The sequence below is a fragment of the Heloderma suspectum genome, chromosome 4 (genome assembly GCF_057233095.1).
Source record: "Heloderma suspectum isolate Gila_16-S chromosome 4, 16-S_ref, whole genome shotgun sequence".
Lineage (NCBI taxonomy): Eukaryota > Metazoa > Chordata > Lepidosauria > Squamata > Helodermatidae > Heloderma > Heloderma suspectum.
The window spans coordinates 27,156,550-27,183,107 of record NC_139461.1 but is presented as its reverse complement, the minus strand read 5'-3'; the positions used below and the strand labels follow the sequence as shown (position 1 = coordinate 27,183,107).

Here is a 26,558-nt window from a genome sequence, read left to right as displayed (position 1 = left end):
CAAGAGGGAAATTATGACTTGATAGGTATAACTGAGACTTGGTGGGATGACTCTCATGACTGGAATACAGCACTTGAAGGATATAACTTGTTCAAAAAGAACAGGAGGAACAGAAAGGGAGGCGGGGTTGCACTGTATGTGAAAAATACATATCTCTGCACAGAAATACAGGAGGAGGAGCTTGGTAGCCCCATTGAGAGCATCTGGATCAAAATAGATGGAGCAAAGAATAAAAGGAACCTGATGGTCGGAGTCTACTACGGGCCACCCAATCAAGGAGAAGACAAGGATGAAACTTTTGAAAAGCAAATAGCCAATGTTTTAAGGAAGCATGATGTAGTAGTAATGGGGGACTTCAATTTCCCCAATATTTGTTGGGAGACAAATTCTGCAAAACATGGCCCCTCCAGGAAATTCCTGACTTGTGTGGCGGATAACTTCCTCCTACAGAAAGTAGAGGAAGGAACTACAGGATCGGCTATCCTTGACTTGATCCTAACCAACAGAGATGACTTAGTGGATAAAGTAGCAGTTACAGGAACTCTGAGGGAAAGCGACCATGTTGTACTTGAGTTCTTGGTTCTAAGGGAAGCAAAAGCCGAGTGTTGTCAAACGCGTACCCTGGATTTTAGGAAAGCTGATTTTAATAAACTCAGAACAATGATCAGTAAGGTCCCATGGCAAACGACGCTAATGAGAAAAGGAGTCCAAGATGGGTGGGAGCTTTTAAAAAAGGAAATTCTCAAGGCACAATTACAGACAATTCCAACAAGAAGAAAAGGTGGAAGACAACAGAAGAAGCCAATGTGGCTTCACAAAAAGCTTAGAGATGACCTGAAAACAAAAAAGGACACATATAGGAAGTGGAAAGCAGGCCAAGTAACAAAGGAAGAGTACAGGCAGGTAGCACAGAATTGCAGGGATGGCATCAGGAAGACTAAAGCTGAGAACGAGCTGGGGTTAGCGAGGGATGTTAAAAACAACAAAAAGGCTTTCTTCAGCTACGTGCATAGTAAAAAGCAGAGGAAAGAAATGGTGGTTCAGCTATTAAATAAGGATGGCAAAAAGATAACAGATGACAAAGAAAAGGCAGAGGTGCTCAATTCCTACTTTGGCTCAGTCTTCTCTCAAAAGAAGGTCTATGACCCCACTGGCAAAGGTGAAGTACAGGCTGAAGGGGCAGGATTGCAGCTTGAGATCGATAGGCATATGGTCAAGGAACACCTAATTACTTTGAATGAGTTCAAATCTCCAGGGCCAGATGAACTGCATCCTAGAGTAATAAAGGAACTGGCAGAAGAACTCTCAGAACCACTGTCTATTCTCTTTGAGAAATCATGGAGGACAGGCGAAGTGCCAGATGACTGGAGGAGGGCTAATGTTGTCCCTATCTTCAAAAAGGGTAAGAAGGAGGAACCTGGGTACTACAGACCAATCAGTCTGACATCAATCCCTGGGAAAATTCTGGAGCAGATGATAAAGCAATCCATCTGTAAGCACCTTGAAATCAATGCCGTGATTACTCAAAGCCAACATGGATTCATCAAGAACAAGTCCTGCCAGACAAATCTGATCTCATTTTTTGATCAAGTCACCTCCCTTGTGGACCATGGGAATGCTGTAGACATAATATACCTCAACTTCAGCAAAGCTTTCGACAAAGTCCCCATGATATCCTGACGAGCAAACTAGCTAAAAGTGGGCTAGATGAAACAACGATCAGGTGGTTCCACAGTTGGCTACAGAATCGGACTCAAAGAGTGCTTATCAATGGGACCTTCTCAAACTGGGGAGAGGTAACGAGTGGGGTACTGTAGAGCTCAGTCCTGGGCCCAGTGCTCTTCAACATTTGTATTAATGACTTGGAGGAGGAGGTGCAGGGAATGCTGATCAAATTTGCAGATGACACAAAATTGGGTGGGATAGCTAATACTTTGGAAGACAGAAACAGGGACCACTCAGCCCCTAGGTAATTATCTATTTACTATTACATTTCTAACCTGTCTCTTTTCCTCTTGCAAGGAACCCAAGGCGGCTTGGTCATCCTCCTCTCTATTTTATCCCCACAACAACCCTGTGAGGTAGGTTAGGCTGAGAGTCAGTGACTGGCCCAAAGCCACCCAGTGAGCTCCATGGCTGAGTGGGGACTAGAACTTAGATCCCTTGAGCTACCATAACACACTGGCTCTCCATTTCAAAATTGCTCTGACTATCAAGACGTTTCCTTCATCATTCCATCAAAATTTACCCTCCAATAATGCAATGCCATTCATCTGTGCCCTCTTCTATGTGACAACCTGTTGGGTTGTTGAAGAATGCTACCGTGTTCCCACTCAGTCTTCCCATATGCTACTGAGAGACACCGTCAGGCAGACTGCTATGGTGGACTGCAAATGGAAAGCATCGATACATGCCGTGAACGCATTCTGCGTAATGTTTAGAAGAAAAGACTGTGTCGGGAGTGCCCTAGCGGCCTCTTCCAATACACTCCAATAGCCAACTCAAGACACAGATGAAAGGATTCTTTTCAAGGCTTTAATCCTTTTACAACTTAATGACTCTTTCAGATGCTATCACCAGCGACTAAGCAAGGAACAGCAGAGTGGCCTATGCGCCGAGTAGGCAGTTGATCCCCGTTTGAAGGAGAGTCACTTGAAGACCCTGACCTTATGGGCTATGGAGAGATCCTCCCTCTTTCCCTTGGGTCCACGGGAGGCGGCCGTTGCTTGCGCGCCAAATGGGCGCTACGCCTCCTTTCCGCGCCCTCCATTGCTTGGCACTCCCTGCGTCTGCGTCGAGCATCTAGCAAGCCCCCCTCCTGCACTCTCTCACTGCCCGGGTCACTATCTATCTCAGGAATGCCAGCAGGAGGGATCTCTGCCAGCTGCTGTGCCTGTGAGGGATGAGCTGGCTCCTCTCCCACGGATTGCTGATCCTCCTCAGAATCAGAACTGCTTTGGGGTTCTATTGGCTCAGTTTCCACCCTGACAGACTGACAGTTTTCAAATATTTAAAAGAATATCTCGAAATGAGAGAGAGAGAGAGAAACCGATTACCCTCTCCACTGAAAAGACAAGAAACTCTAGCTCAGATTTAGCTCTACTCATGCACAATTTGACACATACAACAAGTGGTGTCCCCCCGAGTGGGGTGTGTATCTTTTTCTGCATCAAAAGATGCATCCGGCCAGTTCAATGAAGCCCAGATGGGCATTACTATGCAATCCTGATACAGATCCGCATCTGTATACACACTGGCAATATATCTGCTGCACTGTGAGAATGATCACTTCCTGGACCGAGATAAGTCAGTTTAGGTTTCCAAAATCTCCTCTTTCATTTCATTTAAAAAAGCAAGTTTCCTGCCCTTAAGACTCTGAAGATAGGCATGAAAGTATGCAGGCAGTGGCCCAGTTTGCACATGACAACAACCCAGGGGGTTTTAAACCTTGGAGTGGATTGTCATGAATGAGACAGTCTGCTAGTCCACACTGCAGAGTTGTTCCTGCATCGCCCCTGGGTTGTTTAACATGAAAAGCAAGCCCAGATCTCTGGCTTGTCTCTCCTCTGACAACCCAGAGCTGGAATTCAGGGTTTAACCCTAGATTCCAATTCTAGCTTGTTGAGGGAGATACAAGCCAGAGTTCTGGGTTCAGACATTATGCTAAGCAATGCAAGGATGGAGCACTCCTGGGTTGCTTAGCTGCTCCTGCTGGAAGGAGGAGACAAGCGGAAGCAATAGAGCAGCATGGACTAGCACGCTGGCTCATTCCCGACAACTCAGGATTTTTTTAAAAGAAACAACCCTGGGTTCTTGTTATGTGTGATAAGGACCAGTGACTTATAAAATTTCAGAACTAGAGAGAGGGAACAAGTCTCCCAATAGTCTTCAGCAGAGGCGTTTCAGTGCTATCTTAGAGATTTTCTCTTCCCCTCAATTAGCAGAAACAGGATTATAATTTATACAGATCGCAGAATAACTGGGCACAGTTTGGTGCAGAATTTTAGTTTTTAGCACAGTGTTCACTGCCTTGCTTTCAACTTTTCCAAGAACCAGGCCCTGCCCTTAGCAATACTGCATCCACGTGTCCTTGCTAAAGGCCAACAGATTACTATGGACCATCAGGATGTTGCAAAGGACCAGATAAAAAGTGGGCCAGATTTGAGCTATATACCTGACTATATACCTGAGAATCCCAAGATGGGCTATCAGATCTTCAAGAAACCATATGGGTATTTCATTGTCTTGGCCTATCTATTCTAACCTACTCTATACTAGCTGGTACAGAAGGAAAACAATAGGAGGTCTGAACCAGTCCGTGATCTTCAGTCAGCCATCCCCATGATTAATTTGTCCCTGAAATACTTGCCTTACAATTCTATCCTCTTTCTTAGCTCCTTTAGTCATTTCCTTAATGTTGTTTGATGTCATTTCTTGTAACTAATTATATAGGGGGGAGAGCATGAAAAATGACCCAGAACATTAATGAGCTGCTACATTACAGATAGGTTTCTTTCTTCTCCTTAAAAGTACAGTATGTCAACTTCTAAAAGCAACTTGTCAACAAAGGGGACATCCGATCAATTCATCTGCTAATGTTTCTTTTTTTAAAAAAAAAAATCTACATTCCCCCCCCCCCCCTTGAGATCCACTAGTTTGCCTCTGGCTCAGATATAATAATAATAATGCAATTACTTTTTAAAGGGGAAAATGTAATTCTAACTCTAATAGTCTAATGTGAAGGAAACCCAATTATGCCAAGATTCACTCTACGAGAACACAATATCTTTGGGATTAAGAAGATGAAACCAACTTCTGCGCAGAATTTTTAATAGTTAAATAGCCATAAATAGTACCTGACCCCTATGCAGATGCAAGGAATAATAATAATTCTACATACAAAGGTTCTTAGGAGTGACTCATTGGGTGGGTTCGCATGTCACTTTAAGCCACGGGGGGTTATAAGCTACTCACAGTAGTTTATAAGCTACTGTATCCCCCACACAATCGGACAAATAAGCTACTGGGCATAGCTTATTTCCCTCACCCTCGCCCATCCTCCCTCTACAGTCCTCCCACTCGGCAGGGATGGTACCCCAGCTGTCTTTGCGCTGGATACCACTCCCCACCCTCACACCACAGTTCCTTTCTCTGAGCGGCCCAAAGGAGAGAAAACCCCGTTTGCACACAAAAAAAGGCGTGATGTCTTTAAAACCTGAGAAGTTTGCAAGATCGGGACAAAACTTCATACACAGCTTTCCCTAGTGGGGAGGAACCTGATGCACCATCAAAACCCTGTGTCCTTTTCCCCGGCCCATTCCTTTCGTTTCCCCCACTCGCAGTAGTGCGCTTTTGACAGAGGCTTCTTTTCCCTCTGTGCACTATGTTTCAATAACACTATTTCGCAGTAGCGCTGTTTCACCCATTCACTATTTTGCAGTTGTGCACTTGGAGATAGGATGATTGGCGCTATACAGAGTAGCTCTTTCTTTTTACTTTTCACTATGTTGCGGTAGCACAGTACCGCTATATTGGTGTTTCAAGGGCAGTTTAGAGATTTTCATTGGCTATCTGTATCTGGCTGCTAGGCAGATCTCAGAAACAGAGATCCGCTGGCTAGAGCAGAATGGTGGCAGCGGTTTTGACCACTCTTGCAAAGCAACTCTGTAGGCAATCTTTAAACCACTCTTTAAGCCACTGTGGAGCACCAGACGACATGATAAGCCATGATGGTTTAAATAAACCTCACCGCAGACCATGGCTTATCAGAGTGGCTTATTTTGGCTTAATAAGCCACACTGGCAGGGGAAAATCACCTGCATATGCCACGATAAGCCATGGTGAGTAGCTTATAAACCACCATGGCTTATTGTGACATGAGAACCCAGTCAATGTCTCTTGGGGCTATTCAAATTATTAGGGTACTTCACCATGAACTGTAAACCTGACATCTGCTAGAGGTCCGATTACTTGGGGAAAAAAAATCTAAAAATGGGATGTTTATACATTATTCTCTTAAGATGAGGGAGATGACGTATACCCCGAAATGTTTAAGGTACTTCCACAACAGGTACAAAGGTGAAACTGGGTTCGCTTGCAGCAAGGCCCTGATTATTTCAAAACGTTCAATAATGAATGGTTAAACATGGGACACAATATTTAACTCATAAGACAGGCCCAACACAGAGCACTTCTAGCCACATGTGAGACAGAATACTGGCGTAATAGAGATATGAATATTCTTGCTGCTTCACTCGCCTGAAACAGGATTGAGGGTATGTATGTTTTCTTCCAGACTGCTATCCAAGAACAATTATTTTAACTGAGGCCATTATGGAGGTACTACTTATTAATAAACATACCAAAACATGGGTTCCCCCCTTTTTTTGCACTTAAGATGTTAACAACTGTTCTTATCAATCCATATCTAATGCAAAATTATAGAGTATAATATTATGAGTAATTTGAGTCACAAATAGTTGCTGTAGTGGGAAAGTCTGAAGTGCAGGTGCTCATCACGACAATCCCCGTGGCCATGCCCCCGAGGAAAGTCTGGCTGTGTTGATCCATATCAACTAACCAGTTCTAGCAGTTTTTGTCTTCACCAGGAGCAGGTCTTTTGTAAAAGCTAATGGATCTTAATTGACCATTCAAAACCAAGCCCCCCGCCCCCCACAATACTCTGCATTAGAGCAGAGAAAAATATATTGTTGCTGGGAAAATTCATTTCCCCCCAGCTACTGCGAAGATTGCAGCTATGCTCAGAGGGAATAGGGAAGTCTGAGGGGGCGTGGACAGAAAAAATTAGAAGATGCCTTATACTGAGACAGACCACTGGTCCTTCTAGCCCCGTACTGTCAACAGTGACCGGCAGCGGCTGTCCAGGGGTTCAGGCAGGATTCTTTCCTAGCCCTACCTGGAGATGCCAGGGATTGAACCTGGGCCCTTCTTCATGCGAACCTGGGACCTTCTGCATGCAAAGCAAGTGCTCTACCACTGAGCTAAGGCCCCTCCAATCAAAAAGTGCCAGCACTTCAACCCTGTGGCCCCCGCCCCACTACACCACCGCGTACAGCTATAAATGAGATGTTACCAATTTTCTGAATAAGGTTGCAGACATTTTGAATGTCCCCCTCCTGCCTCCACCTCAGCACCTGTGGGCATGACAACATGTAGACTTCAAGCATTTGCAGGGGAGGGAGGGAAGAACATCTTCACGAAAGACCATGCCCCAGTATTGTACCACAAATTTCCCATGGAACCCAGAAGTCTTATCCATTGCTCCTCAACTGAGCAAAGTAATGTTGCAGGATCAGCAACAAGTCTAGCTACCATTCCTATCCAAACGGAAGGTGGTAGGAGGAGAATGACAGACATCAAGTCAATAAAGGTAGACACCATTCATTAATTTAGTTGACGGTGAGATAAACACAGGAATTTATCAAGGTGTCATTATATCAATGCAAAGTACTAACACGTCTGCGATACTTAAGTAAAAACCATCTGTCCTCAAAGTCAGGCTAATTACAAGATGAAGTGCAGAAAAAAGTATTCCTTTGGCATGTCCCCCCCTCCCCCAGTGACAACACTGTCATGTCACCCAGGTGTAATGAATAGCAGTACAAATCCTAAAAGGGATTTAATTAGCGGACGGAAGCACAGAGTACATTCATCATACTGTACTACAGTTTGTCACAAGACTTTTAAATAAATAAGACAATCTCCATCTTGCTTAAAGAAAAAAAGATGGGAAATATGAAACAGAGGGCACCATCTATTTTCTCTAGCAGATCATGAAAAAAGAAAACCCTACCAGTCTGGATACACCCTAATTGTGAAAAAAAGACATTTGAATTAGCCTACTGATTGCTCATTTGTGAGGTGGCCAACATCAAATATGCTTTGCAATTGGCTATGTCCCAATAAAGCTAATATCACTCTGGGTTCAAGGCAGTCATTCCTTTACACAAGAAAGTGCTTCACCGTGCACGCTTCCTTTCCTTGGACGGAAAATCTCTGCATCTCCAAGACCAAACTTCAGCTCGAGGTGGTGGGAGCAGGAGAGAGGAGACAAGAAACACAGTTCTTATCAGCTTCAGCTTATTACTAGGAACATAGGGAGCTGCCTTAGCTCAGAACAAACTATTTCTCCATCTAATCAGTATTGCCTACTTTGTCAGACAGCAACTCTTCACCAGGGATCAAACCTGGAACCTTCTGCATGCAAAGCATCTGCTCTACTGTTGAGTTATGGTTCCTCCTTCACCTTGCAACCCTAAGCATCTTGTCTTCTATAGCTCCGCTATCTGAGATCTTTTCCACTGGAGATTCCAGGCGTTGAGCCTGGGACCTTCTGTGTACAAACATGTGGACCCCTCTCTTCCAGAATATAAAGACCACCTTCGCCCATGTAAGCCTGACAAGTCCCAAAGATCTTCTGGAGAGGCCCTTATTTTGAGACCACCACCATCAGAGGCACATCTGGTGGCGATGCGAGAGAGGGCCTTTTCGGTGGGCACTCCCATGCTGCAGAACTCCCTTCCAAGGCAGCCTAGGTTCGCTCTCTCTCCGCTATCCTTCCGACAGCAGGCAAAGACCACGTTATTCAAGAAGGCCTTTGGCCTGTAAGTGAGTCTGTGGTTTGGGTGCTGTTTGTAATTTTTACATTTTTATTGTATTGCAATGTGTTTTATTGTTTTTTAATCTATTTTCAATTGTTTTGCAAGCTGCCTGGAGTGCCATTTTTTGGTAGAAAGCCGGGATATAAATCAAATAAATACTTATAGATAATATCAAGTGCCATCTGGTTATGCCTACCTTAGATGTTTCTGGTTCCACTTGCTGCTTCTTGGGAGACCCTTTAGACTCAGGCAACTTAGAGGTGTTTTCCTTCTTAAGCGAGGATGATTCCACTCTCTCGCCTTCAAGTTGCAGGTTAATTCCTTCCGTGTGGACAGTGAGATCGATACCATTTGGATTTAGACTGCAATGGATAGCTGCAGGAAAGGAATTGTGATAAGTTTGGAGTATAGGAAAAGGGGAGAAATACTAATCTTAGACAGTTCACAATATTCCTCTACACTATATACTACATCGGAAAACAGAACAAAAGGTCATGGATACGCAGGCGAAGCAGCTGTGCTCTCCAAACAGGGGTTGGCTGAGTTAGCAGTTTTATGGGACAGAGGAAATACTGTAATCTGAAACAGAGTTGAGAGACAAGGCACAAACTGACCTTCACTAGAATCACTACCAGTTCAGGAAAGGAACTGGGCTTGACTCACCCCATTTACTGTCTCCCATACAAGAATATGGTTACTATTCAGTTATATAAATGAGATCTTTAAAATAAAATGCTGCAGATTCTCACCCCTTAACAGGAGTGGCCCCACCAGCTGCATCCTTCTCGAGGGGTAGGCAACATGGTGAGGGGAGGAACGGACAGACATGGAGAGTTTGCCTTCAGAGAAATAGGCTTCTGTTGGCATTGAAAACTGTGGGTTCGAAGGAATTGTATGGTGTGTTGGAGCTCAGACTCCACCTAAGCCGTGTACTCCGTCTTTTGGGCAGCTTAATTACAAGGCTGTTTCTACGCGGTGGCCAAGAGCGTTGTTGCCTAGGGCGCCAAGAGATCCAGGGTGCCAAATGACCCACAGGCAAGCAACACCAGTAGTGACCGGACAGCACTTAGCATACAGGAACGGAAAGTGCTGCACCGGCTAGTCCAGACTGTACCTGTCTGCCATTTTAAATCACAATATTTTCCCCAGTGTACGAGGCAGCGAGCTGAACCAATCAGCTCACTAGCTTTGAGGGACTGACAGCCAATGAGGGCATTGGAGCAATTAGAGGCCTCATGAACCAATAGCATGCTGTTCAGGAACGGGGGGGGGGGCAAAATTGTACCTTGCCTAGGGTGCCAAAATACCTTGAGATGGGCCTCGTTATTTGTCCTTTGTGATTAGCAACACCTCCCATGGCAGCCATTTTGTGGTTGTGGTGCCCAGGACAGTTACTACAATTGCCAAATGTGCCCACAGGCGCAAACAGATTGCCGGTCCCTGCTATAAGCTGCCAGGGGCTCAAGCAGACAAATTCATTCTTCTCTGGACTTATGTGTTTTTTTCCTGCTGACACTCAATATTCAATGGCTCTTGGAGGCGACTGAACAGGTTGGTGGGGGGGGGGGCTTTGGGGTTTGTTTATTTCTTTTTAATGTTTTCCATCTCTGCATAACTTGGGGTTCCTGAGTACACTGATACCTCTCCCTTTGTTTCTTAGTGATTGCTACAATCCTGTCAGCACTCTGTTTATTTTAAGTAATATATATTTAAATACAATATTTTCTTCAGGCACCATATAAGACAAAATAAAATCAGTTAAAACCATATAAATATTAAAACATATAAACAAGAATAAACAGAAAGGAATAATAAAGAGAAACGCGCAATAAAAGAAGAATCAAATCATTTTAGCTAGCCATGCTACTATAGTACCTAAAAACAGAGCCACTAAGAACAACCTCAATAAAACCTTAACCTACATTAAAAGCAGCCTGAAACAAAAACATTTGCAGAGCCCGCTTAAAAGAAAGTAAGGAGGGGCTAAACATATCTCTCAGGGGAAAGAGTGGGGCCACCACTGAGAAGGCCCTTTCTCTTGTGCCTGCCAATCTACCCTCCCCTCCTAGTGGGCTCAGAGGTAAGACGTCCATAGCTGATTTTAATGCTCGGGAAGGTTCATGTGGGTGTAGGCAGTTCTTTAAGTAACTTGGGTCCCAAACTGTTTAGTGTTTTAAAGGTTAGTACCAACACTTTGAACTGGGCCCAAAGGGAATAGGCAGCCAGTGCAGTTTATGCAGAATTGGTGTAACATGATCCAAACATTTGACCCAACCACCAGGCTGCTGCATTCTGCACAGCTTAAGTTTCTGTACTGTCTTTAGATGCAACCTCAGCTGGAGGACATTACAGTAGCCTAGCATGGATGTCACCAGGGCATGAGTAACTGGCAAGATCTGACATATCCAGATAAGGTCATGGCTAGAGTATCACCTTAAGATGATAAAACACTTTTTCAGACAATGCAGAGTCCAGGAGGATCCCCACATGTTTGGGTGGCAGGACCCACACATGTTTGGGTGTTCCCCAAGCAATGACACCAAAGAGAATGAAGGCATCATTTTTAAAAAACGTTTTTAATTACTGCATTTTTAAGAGTTTTTATCTATTGAGTTAGTCACCTTGGATACATGGTGTCTGAAAAGTAAAATATTTCTAACAAAAAGACATAGAAATGATCAAATATAGTCATAGCACAGAAATACACAGAACTGTTAGGCTAGTATGGTCTTATGTTTTCTGAAACTGCATTTTCCAAAAGCATACATACACATGCTTCCAAACACAGCAACCGTTCTTGCAGTCAGTGTAGTTCAGCTGAACTGCCCAGAGTTTCACCCCGGCCCGACTTCATTTTCTTTTCACTGGTGTCTGCACTGTGCTTTTTTTTTTTTTATAGCTACCCTTATAATTAATGAACCACTTTCCCACCATTTGCTGCAAAGTTGTTCATAGGCTATGCTAGTGTCAGTAATTAACTGAAGGGGAGTGAAAACTGAAGGACTTGGCCTGGCAGAATACAAAATTAATAAGGAAAAAAACAAGTCAACATTTGTTGGTCCAATTTCTACAGACTCTAGCTAATCAATTTCCTTGATTCCTCATTCCTCACCCATGTTAGCTAAGGTTTGGGATGTCTGACAAAACAAAAAAATGGGCCCAAACTCCACCAAGGCAGCAGACAGGACGTTGTAACACTGTGGACAGCTCCAAGGGATCAGCTTGTTCTGATAAAGTCAAACACTACTGAACTGAAGACTTTTATTTTTCCAAGGCCAGATCATTTATTTTATTCTATTTATTCCATTTATATGGCGCCCTATAACAAAAAGTTTTCTTGGCGACTCACACAATACAAGTCATGACTCCCAAGCTCCAACCCTTCCTAAAGGCTTAGCAGAGGACAGTTTCCAAGTGCCCCCTCAAACCTAGAATCAGCTCTGAGGGGAATGGAGGGGGAAGGCAGTACAGGATAGCTGCAAGTCTTTACCTCAACATGCTGTGAAAATCAAGACCAAACCAGAAAAAATACAGGAAGAGTAAGGAACTGTTAAACCAAACTTGAGTGGTGTGTACACACTGCAAATGCAGTGAAGATGAAATTGTCCTATGTAAATACTAACATGCCTGAGATTTGGATTCTAACGAGAAATCAATACAATACAAATGAAAGGACAAGCTTGATCTATGAGACATGAGAGGTTTGTTTTAAAAAAAGAATTTACACACATACGCATAGTTTTTTTTTCATCCTATGAAAAATGTATAAGATTCCCTAGAACAGGTAACACAAATACCAAGTTGGAAAATGGAGACTGATCTGAATTCCAATCAATTCTAACTTGGTAAGCACAGAAATGGTTCTTTTTAGTGCCGTGACCAAAAAAAAAAGTCCTACTTCTTTTCTTTTCTTTTTACTATTCTCATTCAATTTCATAGAAAATAAATTCATGGGAGAAAAAATTTGGAGAAATTCTCATGGGTTGGGTTCCGGATTATTGTGCTTGCTTTAATTATGAGGTGGTCAAAGAGTGTGCGCAATTGTCCTGTCTTTCATTGTACAATAATCTCTCCAGCACCTGTAGCCTCCTCAGCTTCCCACACTTCAATTAAAGACCAGGGAAGCCATCATGAGGTAATTCCTCCATATGACTTTTTCAGATCAGAAAGTGCAGGCAGACTGGGAAACTGCAGAACAATGGATATAGAAAGAAAAACACACACACAGCACCCTCAGCCACCTCGCAGTGATTGTGTTGTGTTGTTCAGTCGTTCAGTCGTGTCCGACTCTTCGTGACCCCATGGACCATAGCACGCCAGGCCTTCCTGTCCTGCGCTCTCTCCCGGAGCGTGCTCAAGTTCATATTCATTGCATCCGTGATGCTATCTAGCCATCTCATCCTCTGCCGTCCCCTTCTCCTTTTGCCTTCAGTCTTTCCCAGCATCAGGGTCTTTTCCAGGGAGTTTTCTCTTCGCATTAGGTGGCCAAAATATTGGAGCTTCAGCTTCATTATCTGTCCTTCCAATGAGCACTCAGGGTTGATTTCCTTTAGGATGGACTGATGTGACCTCCTTGCAGTCCAGGGGACTCGTAAGAGGCTTCTCCAGCACCACAGTTCGAAAGCATCAATTCTTCGGCGCTCAGCCTTCCTTATAGTCCAGCTCTCACAGCCATACATTACTACTGGGAAAACCATAGCTTTGATTAGACGGACCTTTGTCGGCAAGGTGATTAGGTAAGCTCAAAAAACCACCAAAAAGAAATTCAAAATAAACTATTAAATGCTCTGAGAATGAGGCAGAAGAATGGAAGTCCCTTTCATTGGGGAAGAAAGCTCTCAGAAATGGAGGACATATTTTGGCACAGCACTAGCTCCACCTCCTCCTGGATCTGGACTAGGCCTGTACAAGAATTTCATTTAAGCTCACAAATCACTCTAAAATGCCTGGGTTGCAACCACAAACAGGAGTGCATATTTTCCAAAACTGTTCACAGTTTCCCAAACTTGCATTGACGCTTGCAAAATGTGCACTTTTAAAACTGCGGACTTTTAAAACTGCACAAACTTTAAAACTGCACCATTCAAAGTGTGCATTTTTAAAAGTGAACATTTTGAAAAACACACACTTTTCACACTCTGATGGGGAGGACTTTTTAAAATGAACACTTAAAATTGTGCATTATTAAAGCTGTGCATTTTCACACTTTAGTCAATGGGGGGAAAGTGTGCACTTTTGAAAAATGCACACTTTTCCCATTCAAGCAAACTGAAAAACAGGTCACTCACAAGATTGGGAGAGAGCTGAACTGAGCTTTGAAGTAAAGTCTGGAGAATTTAAGCAAGCTCAAGTATCCTTGGTTCTCCACTCCCTAATCTGGACACAATATTGCCCCCTTACAACTGCTACAGGGCCTTCAGGGAAGTAGTGGTATTGTAAGCATCTGTGTTAAGAGACAAGATGTATCCACAATCACCCGTCAGAAATGTAATGTTTGGAAGACCCTGGGGAAGGTGCTGAACCCTGAAGAATTACAAGCAGAGCTGAGCCAAAAATTCTCAGAACACCTTTTCCCCCAAAAAATAGTTCTGAGATTTTCCAATTCTTACTCCCTGCCCCTAGATAGAAAAGGCTGCTTTTCAGAATTTTCTCTAAATTTTCTTCTTTTTTCAGTGTGGTGGCTCCCTCCCTCGCCTCCCAACAATGCCACAAAATGATGCTAGGTATGGGGCAATGTGGAGGGTGCAAAATTGGGGCCAGGCTGCCAACCCAGCTGATGCTGTTGCCACTTACAGTGGTAGTCCAAAGAAACAAAAACCCTAAGGGAAAAAGAAAGAAGTTGTGCTACAACTTTGCCCATGGTGAGAAAAGGTGCCCACCTGTGAGAAAAGGTGGGAGAACTTCTGAGAAATTGTTCACCCAATTTCTCTGCCCACAAATAGGGTGGTGAATTTTGAGAGGCCATTTGCGCACAGCTCTAGTTCTTTTTGGTTAAGGAACCAAAAAACATCACCAGAAAAAGCTTAATGTACATAACTAGATTAGTGTAAAAAAAAAAAAAAAACATTATTCAAATTGTACTGAAGAATATATGGTTAATAACATAATCCTATAATGGTGCAGACTGAAAGTACAGCTCACTGGGCTACAAAAAGACTTTAAAAAGTCTCTTCCTTACTCTACTATATAAGTATCCTGACACTCTCAAAGAGTGTCTCCAGCAACACCAGACAGGCCGGTCAACAAGATCAGCCTCGGATGGCCTTCTCTCTGTCCCATCAGCCAGGACAGCTAGGCTGGTGAGGGCAAGGGAGAAGGCCTTCTCTGTGGTGGCCCTCACTCTGTGGAACTCCCTCCCTAGGGAACTCCGTCATGCCCCCTCTTTAATGAGCTTCCGCTACACACTGAAAACTTGGTTATTCAGGCAGGCATTTGGGGTGGGTTAGGGTATTTTTAAATAATGTTTAATGTGTAATTTTACTGTTTTAAATTGTACTGTTGTACTTCGCCCAGAGTGGCCGGGTGACCAGCCAGATGGGTGATTAAGAAATTAAATACTTACATACATACATAAATGCTTTCCACCACCCCCTTTCTTGTTATCCCGATTAAAGAAGTAGACAATCTTAACACTTTTCCATTTGTAGACTATGAGAAACAGAACTCAGATTAAACAAAAGAAATCCTCCTGTCGGATGCGTCATCATTTAACGACACCACATCTAAGTGGCTTATGTCAAGAAATACATCCGTTCATAATATGTGCTGTAAATCCGGTAAATGAGTAAAGGATGAAGGAAGAGGAATGAGATGGAGCAACAGCCAACAAACACATGTTGCATGCCCTACAACGGGGTGGGGACAGTAGAGGATGGTGGCTCCAATGTCAGTGGGGTAGCGAATTCACTCTGGGTTTCAGTCAGAACTCTAAAGGAGCTATCCAAGGTACAAAGCTCCTGTCTACTCTACACTAGCGTATCTACCACTGGCTTCTGAACCAGTGGCTATTAGTCCTGATGGCTATATGCTACCTCTAGTATCAGAGGCAGTATGCCTATATACACCTGTTGCTGGGGAACATGGACGGGAGGGTGCTGTTGCACTCATGTCCTGTTTGTGGACTTCCCGTGGGCAGTTGGTTGGCCACTGTTTGAACAGAATGCTGGACTCAATCACATGCCTGATCTCGTCAGCTAAGCAGGGTCAGCCCTGGTTAGTACTTGGATGGGAAACTGCCTGGGAATCAGGCTTCCTGCATGGAGCAGGAGGTTGGACTTGATGGTCTTGTAGGCCCCTTCCAACCCTATGATTCTATGAATCTATGACCCTTGGTCTGATTCAGCATGGCTCTTCTTATGTTATCAAGCATAAACGTGTTGTTAAACTAATCATATCAGTTTCTTTTTTTAAAAAAGAAAATTTTTAAAAAGAATGTTTAATAGAATGAGGCACATAGGAAACTGACTGATACCAGGTCAGACTCTCTGTCCAATTAGCCTAGTTGCTCTGACCAGCAGCAGCTGCCCAGAGGTTCAAGTAGAGCAGTTTGATAGTGGAAAAGTCTGCCCTGGGAGGTGGTGCACTCACCTTGGTTGGAAGTAATTAAACAGATGGTAGACAGCTACCTGCTAGAGATGCTGTGGCTAGAGATGTACGGATTTTGTAAATTTGTTCCATCTGCATTTCACAGACTGTCAGATGCTTTTCACTCCATCATCCACTCCATATTTTTTTTCAGTTTCCCTAATTTGCACGTATTCACATTTGGGCAAATTTGCACTTGCAGAAACACACGAACCACTCCCCCCCACACACACTTTCATGCTTTAGCTTATAGGAGAAATGTGCATTCTTGGCTGGTTTTTTTTTATGTACTTTTTTACAACTAAAATCACATACAATTCCAGAAAGTTTTAAAAAAATGTTTATTCATTCATTCATTCATTTCATTTCTATACCACCTAATAGCCAAAGCTGTCTGGCCGGTTCACAAAAATTAAAACCAAAAAGTGCAGGATAAAACAATATAAAATATGAAAGCATTAAAACCACAGTATAACAATACAACCAGAATAAAACCTAGCAACAATAGTCCGCAAGTCCATGAAATCCATTTGACCTGGGAAAAGCTGGTCTGCTGCAGAATCTATATGACAGACCCATAGAAATCCAAACCAATTTGATTCCATCGAGGATTTCTCTGACATCTCTAGCTGTAGCTGCATCCTACATTGTAGACCCTGCTCTGAACACAGAGGGTTGGACTAGATGACCTCCAAGGTAGCTTCCAACTCTATGATACTATGCTAGGGACTGAAAGTGGGACCTTCTGAATGCAACACATATGCTCTTCCACTGAGCTATGGTCCATCCTCCTGATCCCACAATGGATCTGATTGTATTTGTTATAGAACAATTGCAACGCAAACTCCCAACAGTTTGGGACTGTGTCTGACAGTCTGTGAAATGCAGATGGAACAAATTTACAAAATCCGTACATCTCTAGCCACAGCATCTCTAGCAGGTAGCTGTCTACCATAGAACTCCCTCCCTAGGGAACTCCGTCATGCCCCTCTTTAATGAGCTTCCGTCGTGCATTAAAAACGTGGCTGTTCAGGCAGGCATTTGGGGTGGGTTAGGGTATTTTAGAAAATGTTTTTATTGTAGAATTTTATTGTTTTATTGTATGTTGTACATCGCCCAGAGTGGCTGGGTGACCAGCCAGATGGGCGATTAATAAATTAAATAATAAATAAATAAATACATAAACACATTTAACATTGTTTACTATCTGGATAGGTGGTCATAGGGAGGTGGGGTGTGTGTGGAAAAGAAGCAGTACACTGTCATTTGGAGTCCATGTGCATGCATGACCTTTTACATGCACTGGGGTCAAGATGCTGCTCACTCAGAGATGTAACTTCCAGAGATCCCTGGGACCAACGCATGAAGAACTCTAACTAGTGCATGTCATCCTGGTTCAGGACCAGCTTCCCCAGAGAGGTTCACCAGACAATATCTTTGTGTCATTTTGGTGCCAGGTGAAGCCCTTTTTGATAACCCAGGCTTTTAAAATAATTAGTGTCTCAAAGTCCAGGCATCACAGTTTGAAAATCATTGTTTTAATTGTGTGTTAGTTTTTATTACGTTATATTCTGTCATAATACCGCCTTTGTTTTGTGAGCCACCCAGATGTCATGTGTAATGGGGCAGCTATATGAACACAGTAAATAAATATACAGTGTGTGCACTCTCACAAAAACTGTAAAAGGCACCCCCAATGTCCCTTCCAAAGTGTTAAACGTTAAGCGACGTTTTATTGCAGACAGGCACCAGAAAGAAGGGATCTTCCCTTGTAAATAAAGGCAATGGGAACATGTGATGTTGTTCCCTCCTACCATCTAAGTGTCCATTATTGGAATGCACCTTGCTATCATCAGCCCTTTTCAAAAGAAGGTTTGAATATGATTTGAGATTATTATTCCTTTATAGCAGAGACCAAGCCCTAAGCTACGCATGTCATTTCCTGGAGGAATTCCTGCCTGAGAGAACTTACCAAGGCATTTGTAGCAGGTCTCCAGGGGTGCTCATTTGGACCTTGGAGGCCAGGTGAAAATAGAGATTCCGAACCAAACTTATTGGTCAATCAAGCAGGGGGCAGATGGATTCGCAATGGCTGCAGGTGACATTAAATTCTTCCATTTCCAAAAGCCACTAGCCAAGCAATTCGCAATTTCCCCAGAGAGGTGAAGGTTATACAGTAATTTAAATCGAGCCAGGGTGTTTGTCACATCCCTAATAAAAGAAGAATTGATACAAATGATCCTTCCAGTTATATCCTAGATATCTAATTGAAACTCTGGGCAGGTTTGGGGGACTATTCAGTGGAAAACTACTCAGGCTTGAAATCAATGCAAGCCAGATTTGGGGCAGCCTGATCCAAAGTGAAGCTGATTTTTTTTTATTTTTTTGCATTTAAACTGATTAGTCCTATTGAAATCAATAGGCCTAAATCAACCTAATTCAAATAATTCAATTTAAACTTGTTGTGGAGTAAAATCTATGTGTCCAATATTTTGAAGAATTATTTCCCCCCTCTTTGTGGGCACTGGAAAAGAAAGATAAAGCAAAATCCATCTGGTCCCTGCTTGAAAGATCAATTAATTTGGCTTGAAATCTCTATTTCAAGCATGGGAAGGATGCTAGCTCTGTTTTGCTTACCCACCTGAGTTGAAGGGAATGGAATCTCCTTAGCCCAGGGATGAGCGTCTGTCCTTCCTCACTTGCCAGCTCAGAGGCAAGATGGCAGGAAAGGAGCAGTGGTGTAGTGGTGCATTCTGAAGTGCAGGCATTCAACATGACAGTCTCCATAGCCACACCCCCAAGGAAAGTCCAAATATGCAGACAGCTGTGTTGATCCATATCAATAAACCAGTTCTAGCACTTTTCATCTCCACTAGAAGCAGGTCTTCCGTAAAGCTAGTGGGTCTTAATTGCCCATTCAGGACCAAGCCAAGCCAAAATACTTTGCATTACAACAGGAAGTCATATATCGTTGCTGTAAAAATTCATTTCTCCCCTGCTACTATCAGGACTGCAGCTAAACTCAGAGGAAACAAGGAATTCTGAGGTGGGTGGGGTGGGTGGGGTGGCAGATTAGCATCCCTACTAATCAAAAAGTACTGGTGAGGTGTCCATGTGAGCCTTTGCTCCACTATACCACTGGCAAGGACAGAAAGGTAACTGTGGCCACAGGATTTTTGGCAGTCCACTTTGAACAGTGGAGGCTCCAAATCCTGGCCCACATTTCAAAGTGGCCTTCCAGTGAACCTAGCTGCTGAAATGGACTGTAGACACTAGAAAAGGAGGGTATGGTTCAGGCAGCTGTCACGGCCAGTGCCAAAGGGTACAGTCATTTAGCCAATCTGGTCATTCCTTATTCCAAGCATATCTCCTGCATAGGAGAATTAACTTTAGACTTAATCTGAAGAAGTGGGAGTGGAGAGAGAGGAGCGAGTTGCTTTCTGACACGGAAGAGAGTTCCAGACTTAAAGGCCGCTAACTGGCTGAGACTGTTACACTTCACTGCGGGAGAGCTGGGACTGCAGTGAGAGGGCCATCATTATTATCTTTGAGACTCTAGACCAGCTTTCCCCAAACTGTAGCCCTCCAGGTGTTTTGGACTACAACTCCCATCAGCCCCAGCAAGCATGACCAGTGGGCTAAGATGATGGGAGTTGTGGTCTAAAACATCTGGAGGGCATCAGGTTGGGGGAGGTCAAACGAGTCTAAGGCTGCTTCTTGAGGGGCAGCTCCTAGTACTAACCAACCATTGCTCATCCAATTGAATTGCAGTTGGGTGGGGAAGGGTCAAATTAACCTGAGTGCCATTTTGTTTTTCATTTTTTTAATCAATCTTTAAAAAAAATCAATTATTTGATTTGCACTAAAGCATTTAGGGCACAATCCTATACATGTTTAGACAGAAGCAAGTCCTACAACTCCCAGCGTGCCCCAGCCAGCCATGCTGACTGGGATATGCTGGGAGTTGTAGGGCTTGTTTCTATCTAAAAGTACATAGGATTGCACCCTTTATCATTTAAGCACAATTATGTGATTACTTACAGACTTACACAAAATTGTTTTAAAATGTTAAACTGTTTCCTGGGGAATCTTCGGATAATAAAAAAAGAAAAGAAAAAAATCCCACTTCGCTAAAATAACAGTGACAGAAAGCAGGATGGGAGGGATTTAATGAATTTTTTAATTAGTGCAATAACACTTTCATTTAAACACTATTGTGTGATTTAAAAAAAAATGTAGCTGAAAGTGTTTTGAGTGCTAAAGAAAACACTAATTAAAATGTTAACATGAAGGGGGCGACTATAAAGGTAACAGTGAAGGTGGGCTGGGTGGTGATAAGTTCACTGGCCCAATATGTCACTGCCTACACTTAAACCACACCTCTAGGAGAAGACAGATCAGTAACACTAACGATTATCCATGCCTGTGGGAATTGTGCTGCTGTTCCATTCCTTTAGAATAACATTAGACTTTCAGAAGTCTGAGAAAAGATGGGAAAGCACAAGAGGACAGTGATTTGATTAAAATGTCATGTATATGCCCCATCAAAGGTACGCAAATGAAGCACAGCAATTCCATACTGTCCTGGCCCCAGGTCTGGAGGCTCAGTGTCACACCAAGGACAACTCTGAGCCCAGTGGGATGACCCTCAGGAACTCCTGATGCATCCTCCCTGGGCCCAAGGACTCAGCCTCCCATCAACCTCGGCCTCCAGGAATGGATCTCCCAAAGCCTCTCAGGTCCCTCAGCCATGTAGGAGTTTAAGGCTACAGAAATGAGCATGGGCCCTTTAAAGTTGCAATCATACCTCATGGAAGGTAGAGCTTCATCTCCGCCGTGCTGTGCCCTTGTTTAACAGAGTAACTGTCGATTGAATGTGACCCTTGCCTTGTCAGGTGCAGCTTCCTTGTAGCAGAGCCTCCTCAAAAGCCCAATTGACTGGCTCTAGCCAGGACACTAAGCACATAGTATGGAAGCACCCTAAAGATCTATTAAGGCAATCCACCTGGATATATGATGGCACACACACACACATTTTTTTCCCCAAGGACCATTTTTGTGGGTTTTCCTGAAAAACTGGAAAAATGAACAACTTTGGATTACAAAATAATTTCTAAAAGAAATTAAGACAAAGTATTTATGCATTGTTACCCAGCCTTTACTCCCCCCCACCAAAAAAATATGATTTCTAAAAACTATGTAATAAGAACACTTCTACAGAAAGACTAGAGATGTAAAATGATGGGAAATAATGAAGCCATGGTGGGAAATATTTTGTTAATCCTCTCTGTAAAATTCCCAGTATAGTTAGTTCTTTCATTCCTTGTTAAAGTTATTGATCTAAAGTATATTTTACTGATAGACATTCATGCTCAGTTTCCCAAGATGTAAGTAGAATGACCATTGTGCATTCTTGACAGTAAGGGAGCAATCCTATCTGGATCAACAGTCGTCTCCAAGCCCGGGGGTGACCACCTGTCCAGTGCAGGGCAGGAGGAGTGGTAAGGAGCAGATCTCCATCTCGCTCCCCTGCCTGGCTTTTGCAGGACCTCGGAGTGCAGGAAGCAGTGGCCGGACGACACATAAGATGTGTTGTACTGGATTTCTGACTTCCCCAACCCACCCCGCCCCCGGGAACGCCCCGTTTTCGCCACTCCGTGCTGCTCTGAGGGGCCAATCCACACTGCCTGTAAGTCAGCGTGGGAGAGGGTGAGGGTCAGTTCTCCGGGAACCAACTTATCCTATGGCCGTCTAGCCTCTGACTAGCAGCCATAGGATTGCACCCTAAATGTGCAGTCTTGACAGCTTGGGTTTTGTTCTATAGAGTCCTGTGTTTTTGATGCTATAGCAGTCATTTAATGTAGTTCTCAATCTAGTCAGACATTAATTACAAATTTACTACTGAGTTTACTTTTAAAAGTTTTAAAATATAATGATAATTTTATGTGCAAGTAAATCATACATAAAATAACTTTAGGAACAGAAAGGCTGCTTTATGTTCCTAAAGCAGCCTTCCCCAACCTGGTACTCTCCAGATGTTTTGGACTAAAGTGTCCAGCATTCCTGACCATTGGCCATGCTGCCTGAGGCTGATGGGAGCTGAAGTCCAAAATATCTGGAGGGTACCAGGTTGGGGAAGGCTGTCTTAAAGCAACAAAGTGACTTTAGATCTGTAAAGAGTGATATATATATTCCCCCCCCAAAAAAAAATTTCCATTTTTTCCAAAAAAACACAACAACCCTTTTTCCCAGGGTCTCAAATTTCCAGAAATTTTACATCTCTAGGCACACAGTGTATTAGGGGGCCAGGGGTGGGATGCAACATCCCCAGATAAACATAGCAGAAACATCGCATAAAAAGAAATTAAAAGCACAAAAAAAGAAAGAAATAGCACCCAACAAATAGAAGAACATTCTGCAACACACCAGCCAGCTTACATGCCAAAGGCCGGCCTACTGGTGAAAGGACAACAGAGAGGAGGCTGACCAAGTTTCCAGCCACCGAGTAGGCCCTATCTCATGTCCCCGGCAAACATGTCTCCAGTGGCGATGGGACTGGGAGAAGGGCCTTCCACTGAAGATCTTAAAACCTCGGGAGGCTCATATGGGAGAAGGCACTCTTTCAGGGAGCCTGTTCCCAAGTCATTTAGGGCTTTATAGGTCACAATCAGCACTTTGAATTGTGCCCAGAAACAGACGGGTAGCAAGTGAAGCAAGCGAACAAGGGAGCACATACTCCCTGTAACCAGTCCCGGTCAACAGTCTGGCCGCAGCATGCTGGACCAGCTGAATTTTACCCACTGGTTAGTCATAAGGAACCACACAACCATGGCGCTCTGGTCCCAAAGACAAAGTTCCTTAGGGAAAGACCCCAAAAGACGAGCCCCCTTCCGCCCCCTCTGCTTTGGGATAGGTAATATCGGCACTTCAACATCCTTTCTCTAAAACTGCTTCCTCACCATCCCTCAAGCAACAACTTGTATCTCCTCACATCACGTTATTTACATTCCAGTCTCTGTCTCCAACCCAGTTAGGCCCCTCACGCTTCTAGCACCCTCCTGTCCCTATCAGACACCTGCTCCTCCTCCTCCTTCTCCTGCCTCATGTGTGCATTAGAAGTTGTATGTGTTATGGAGAAAGTAAGAACCTACAGACAATTTAAAATAAAATAAAAAAACTGATCTCAGTCCGTGAGAGTTCAAAAGATAATAAACTACACTTAAACCAGTGGCTTGGGGCAAGGGGGTGACGGTAATAACCCCTACAGATGAGCAAAGTAAAGATCAACAAGTGTTCTGCTTTGTGTTATCTCACAACAAGAGACAAATCTCGCTCAGCAAACCTGCCTTTCCAGATTAGCAATTCACATTTTTGCCACATCGTATTTCCTGAAGCCCCTTCATGGATCACTGCCTTGTTGTGGTGAAGGGGCTTGCGTAACTCAGTGAAACCATAAGCTATGCCGTGCAGGGCCACCCAAGACGGACAGGTCATGGCAGAGAGTTCTGACAAAATGTGGTCCACTGGAGAAGGAAATGGCAACCCACTCCAGTATTCTTGCCAAGAAAACCCCATGGAACGTATCACAAGGCTAAAAGATATGATGCCAGAAGATGAGCCCCTCAGGTCGGAAGGAGGTGAGGAATAGATTTCAGGGATTAGACATGATAGACAGAGTGCCTGAGGAACTATGGACGGAGGTCCGTAACATTGTTCAGGAGGCAGCAACGAAATCCGTCCCAAAGAAAATGAAATGCAAGAAAGCCAAGTGGCTGTCTGATGAGGCTTTACAAGTAGCTCACGAAAGAAGGGAAGCGAAAAGCAAAGGAGAAAGGGGAAGATATACCCAACTGAATGCAGAGTTCCAGAGAATAGCAAGGAGAAACAAGAAGGCCTTCTTAAATGAACAATGCAAAGAAATCGAGGAAAACAACAGAATGGGAAAGACTAGAGATCTCTTCAAGAAAATTGGAGATCTCAAGGGAATGTTTTGTGCAAAGACGGGTATGATAAAGGACAAAGAAGGCAGGGACCTAACAGTAGCAGATGAGATTAAGAAGAGGTGGAAAGAATACACAGAAGAACTATACAGGAAAGATCTGAATGTCCCTGATAGCCATGATAGTGCGGTCACTGAACTTGAGCCGGACATCCTCGAGAGTGAAGTCAAGTGGGCCTTAGGAAGCATTACTAACAACAAAGCTAGCGGAGATGACAGTATTCCAGCCGAGCTATTTAAAATCCTAAAAGATGATGCTGTTAAAGTGCTGCATTCAATATGCCAACAAATCTGGAACACTCAACAGTGGCCACAAGACTGGAAAAGGTCAGTTTACATTCCAATTCCAAAGAAGGGCAACGCCAAAGAGTGTTCAAACTACCGCACCATTGCGCTCATTTCACATGCCAGCAAGGTGATGCTCAAAATCCTACAAGCTAGGCTTCAGCAGTATGCGAACCGAGAACTACCGGAAGTACAAGCTGGGTTTCGAAGAGGCAGAGGAACTAGAGATCAAATCGCCAACATTCGCTGCATCATGGAGAAAGCAAGAGAATTCCAGAAAAACGTCTATTTCTGCTTCATTGACTACGCTAAAGCCTTTGATTGTGTGGATCACAACAAACTGTGGCAAATTCTTAAAGTGATGGGAGTACCAGACCACCTTACCTGTCTCCTGAGAAACCTGTACGAGGGTCAAGAAGCAACAGTAAGAACCAGACATGGAACAACCGATTGGTTCAAAATTGGGAAAGGAGTACAACAAGGCTGCATATTGTCACCCTGCTTATTTAACTTATATGCAGAGTACATCATGAGAAATGCCGGGTTGGATGAATCAGAGGTCGGAATTAAGATTGCCGGGAGAATTATCAACAACCTCCGATATGCAGACGATACCACCCTACTGGCAGAAAGCGAAGAGGATCTCAAGAGCCTCTTGTTGAGGGTGAAAGAGGAGAGTGCAAAAGCTGGTTTGAAACTCAACATTAAAAAAACTAAGATCATGTCATCTGGCCCTATCACTTCCTGGCATATAGAAGGGGAAGAAATGGAAGCAGTGACAGATTTTACTTTCTTGGGCTCCAAGATCACCGCAGACGGTGACTGTAGCCATGAAATTAAAAGACGCTTGCTCCTTGGGAGGAAAGCTATGGCAAACCTAGACAGCATAGTAAGGAGCAGAGACATCACCTTGCCGATAAAGGTCCGTCTAATCAAAGCTATGGTTTTCCCAGTAGTAATGTATGGCTGTGAGAGCTGGACTATAAGGAAGGCTGAGCGCCGAAGAATTGATGCTTTCGAACTGTGGTGCTGGAGAAGACTCTTACGAGTCCCCTGGACTGCAAGGAGGTCAAATCAGTCCATCCTAAGGGAAATCAACCCTGAGTGCTCATTGGAAGGACAGATAATGAAGCTGAAGCTCCAATATTTTGGCCACCTAATGCGAAGAGAAAACTCTCTGGAAAAGACCCTGATGCTGGGAAAGACTGAAGGCAAAAGGAGAAGGGGACGGCAGAGGATGAGATGGCTAGATAGCATCACGGATGCAATGAATATGAACTTGAGCACGCTCCGGGAGAGAGCGCAGGACAGGAAGGCCTGGCGTGCTATGGTCCATGGGGTCACGAAGAGTCGGACACGACTGAACGACTGAACAACAACAACAACAAATTTCCTGAAGATGCCTAAAAGCCAAACCATAATAAAGCTGCCTTTCAACTTCCTAAACAGCAACTGTTATATCACAAAGGATTTATATTCCCCATCAACAGAAGGCTACCTGGTGCACAAAAATGATTCACAGAGGGATGCTGGCAAGGTATTTTCATTTATGCACTGATACGGCAGGGTCCACAATCGCACGAAGAGCTCCCGTTCAGACCTTGCTGAACAAGGGAGAGCGCACCTGGAGGGGCAGCATGCATGGTTCTGACCCTCTATCCACTTTAAGCCCTCAGTGTTCAGGCAAACACCGGAACAGAACTTTAGTGTACAAGTGTAGGACTTTGCTTCCTCCCCCCCCCCCGAAATGAATAGCAACCATCCACTTCTATGAGAGAAAGTAAAGGCATACATCAAGGAGTGCAGAACCTCAGGCCTAGCGGCCACATGCAACCCTCTACGGTTCTCCAGATGGCCACAACCTCTTCCCTTGGCCCCACCCTTTTCCCCCTGACCACCAATCAGTTGGTGCTTTCTTGGCTTTTATGCATCCCCCCCCCGCAATTCTAAAATGTTGAAAGGCCTCTCCTAAGGCTTAGTTACTGCCAGTAAGAGCTTTAACGTACAGGCAATTTTGGCCCCACAACAGTGCCAATAGGGACCAGAAAAAACAGCTGTAAGGCTGGAAA

The 26,558-nt window shown here is 43.9% G+C and overlaps 1 protein-coding gene across 9 annotated transcripts in view; it reads right to left on the bottom strand.

The window, feature by feature from the left end:
- Positions 1-26,558, bottom strand: part of SAMD12 (sterile alpha motif domain containing 12) — a 286,712-nt gene that overhangs the window by 248,108 nt on the left and 12,046 nt on the right. For all 9 annotated transcript variants that reach the window (XR_014790013.1, XR_014790012.1, XR_014790010.1 and 6 more), the window contains exon 2: positions 8,818-8,996. Coding sequence is in view for 4 of the 9 variants with exons in the window: in XM_084848903.1 (XP_084705029.1) it covers positions 8,818-8,996 (179 nt within the window). In the remaining 5 variants the exon portion in view is untranslated. The remainder of the gene's footprint in view (positions 1-8,817; positions 8,997-26,558) is intronic.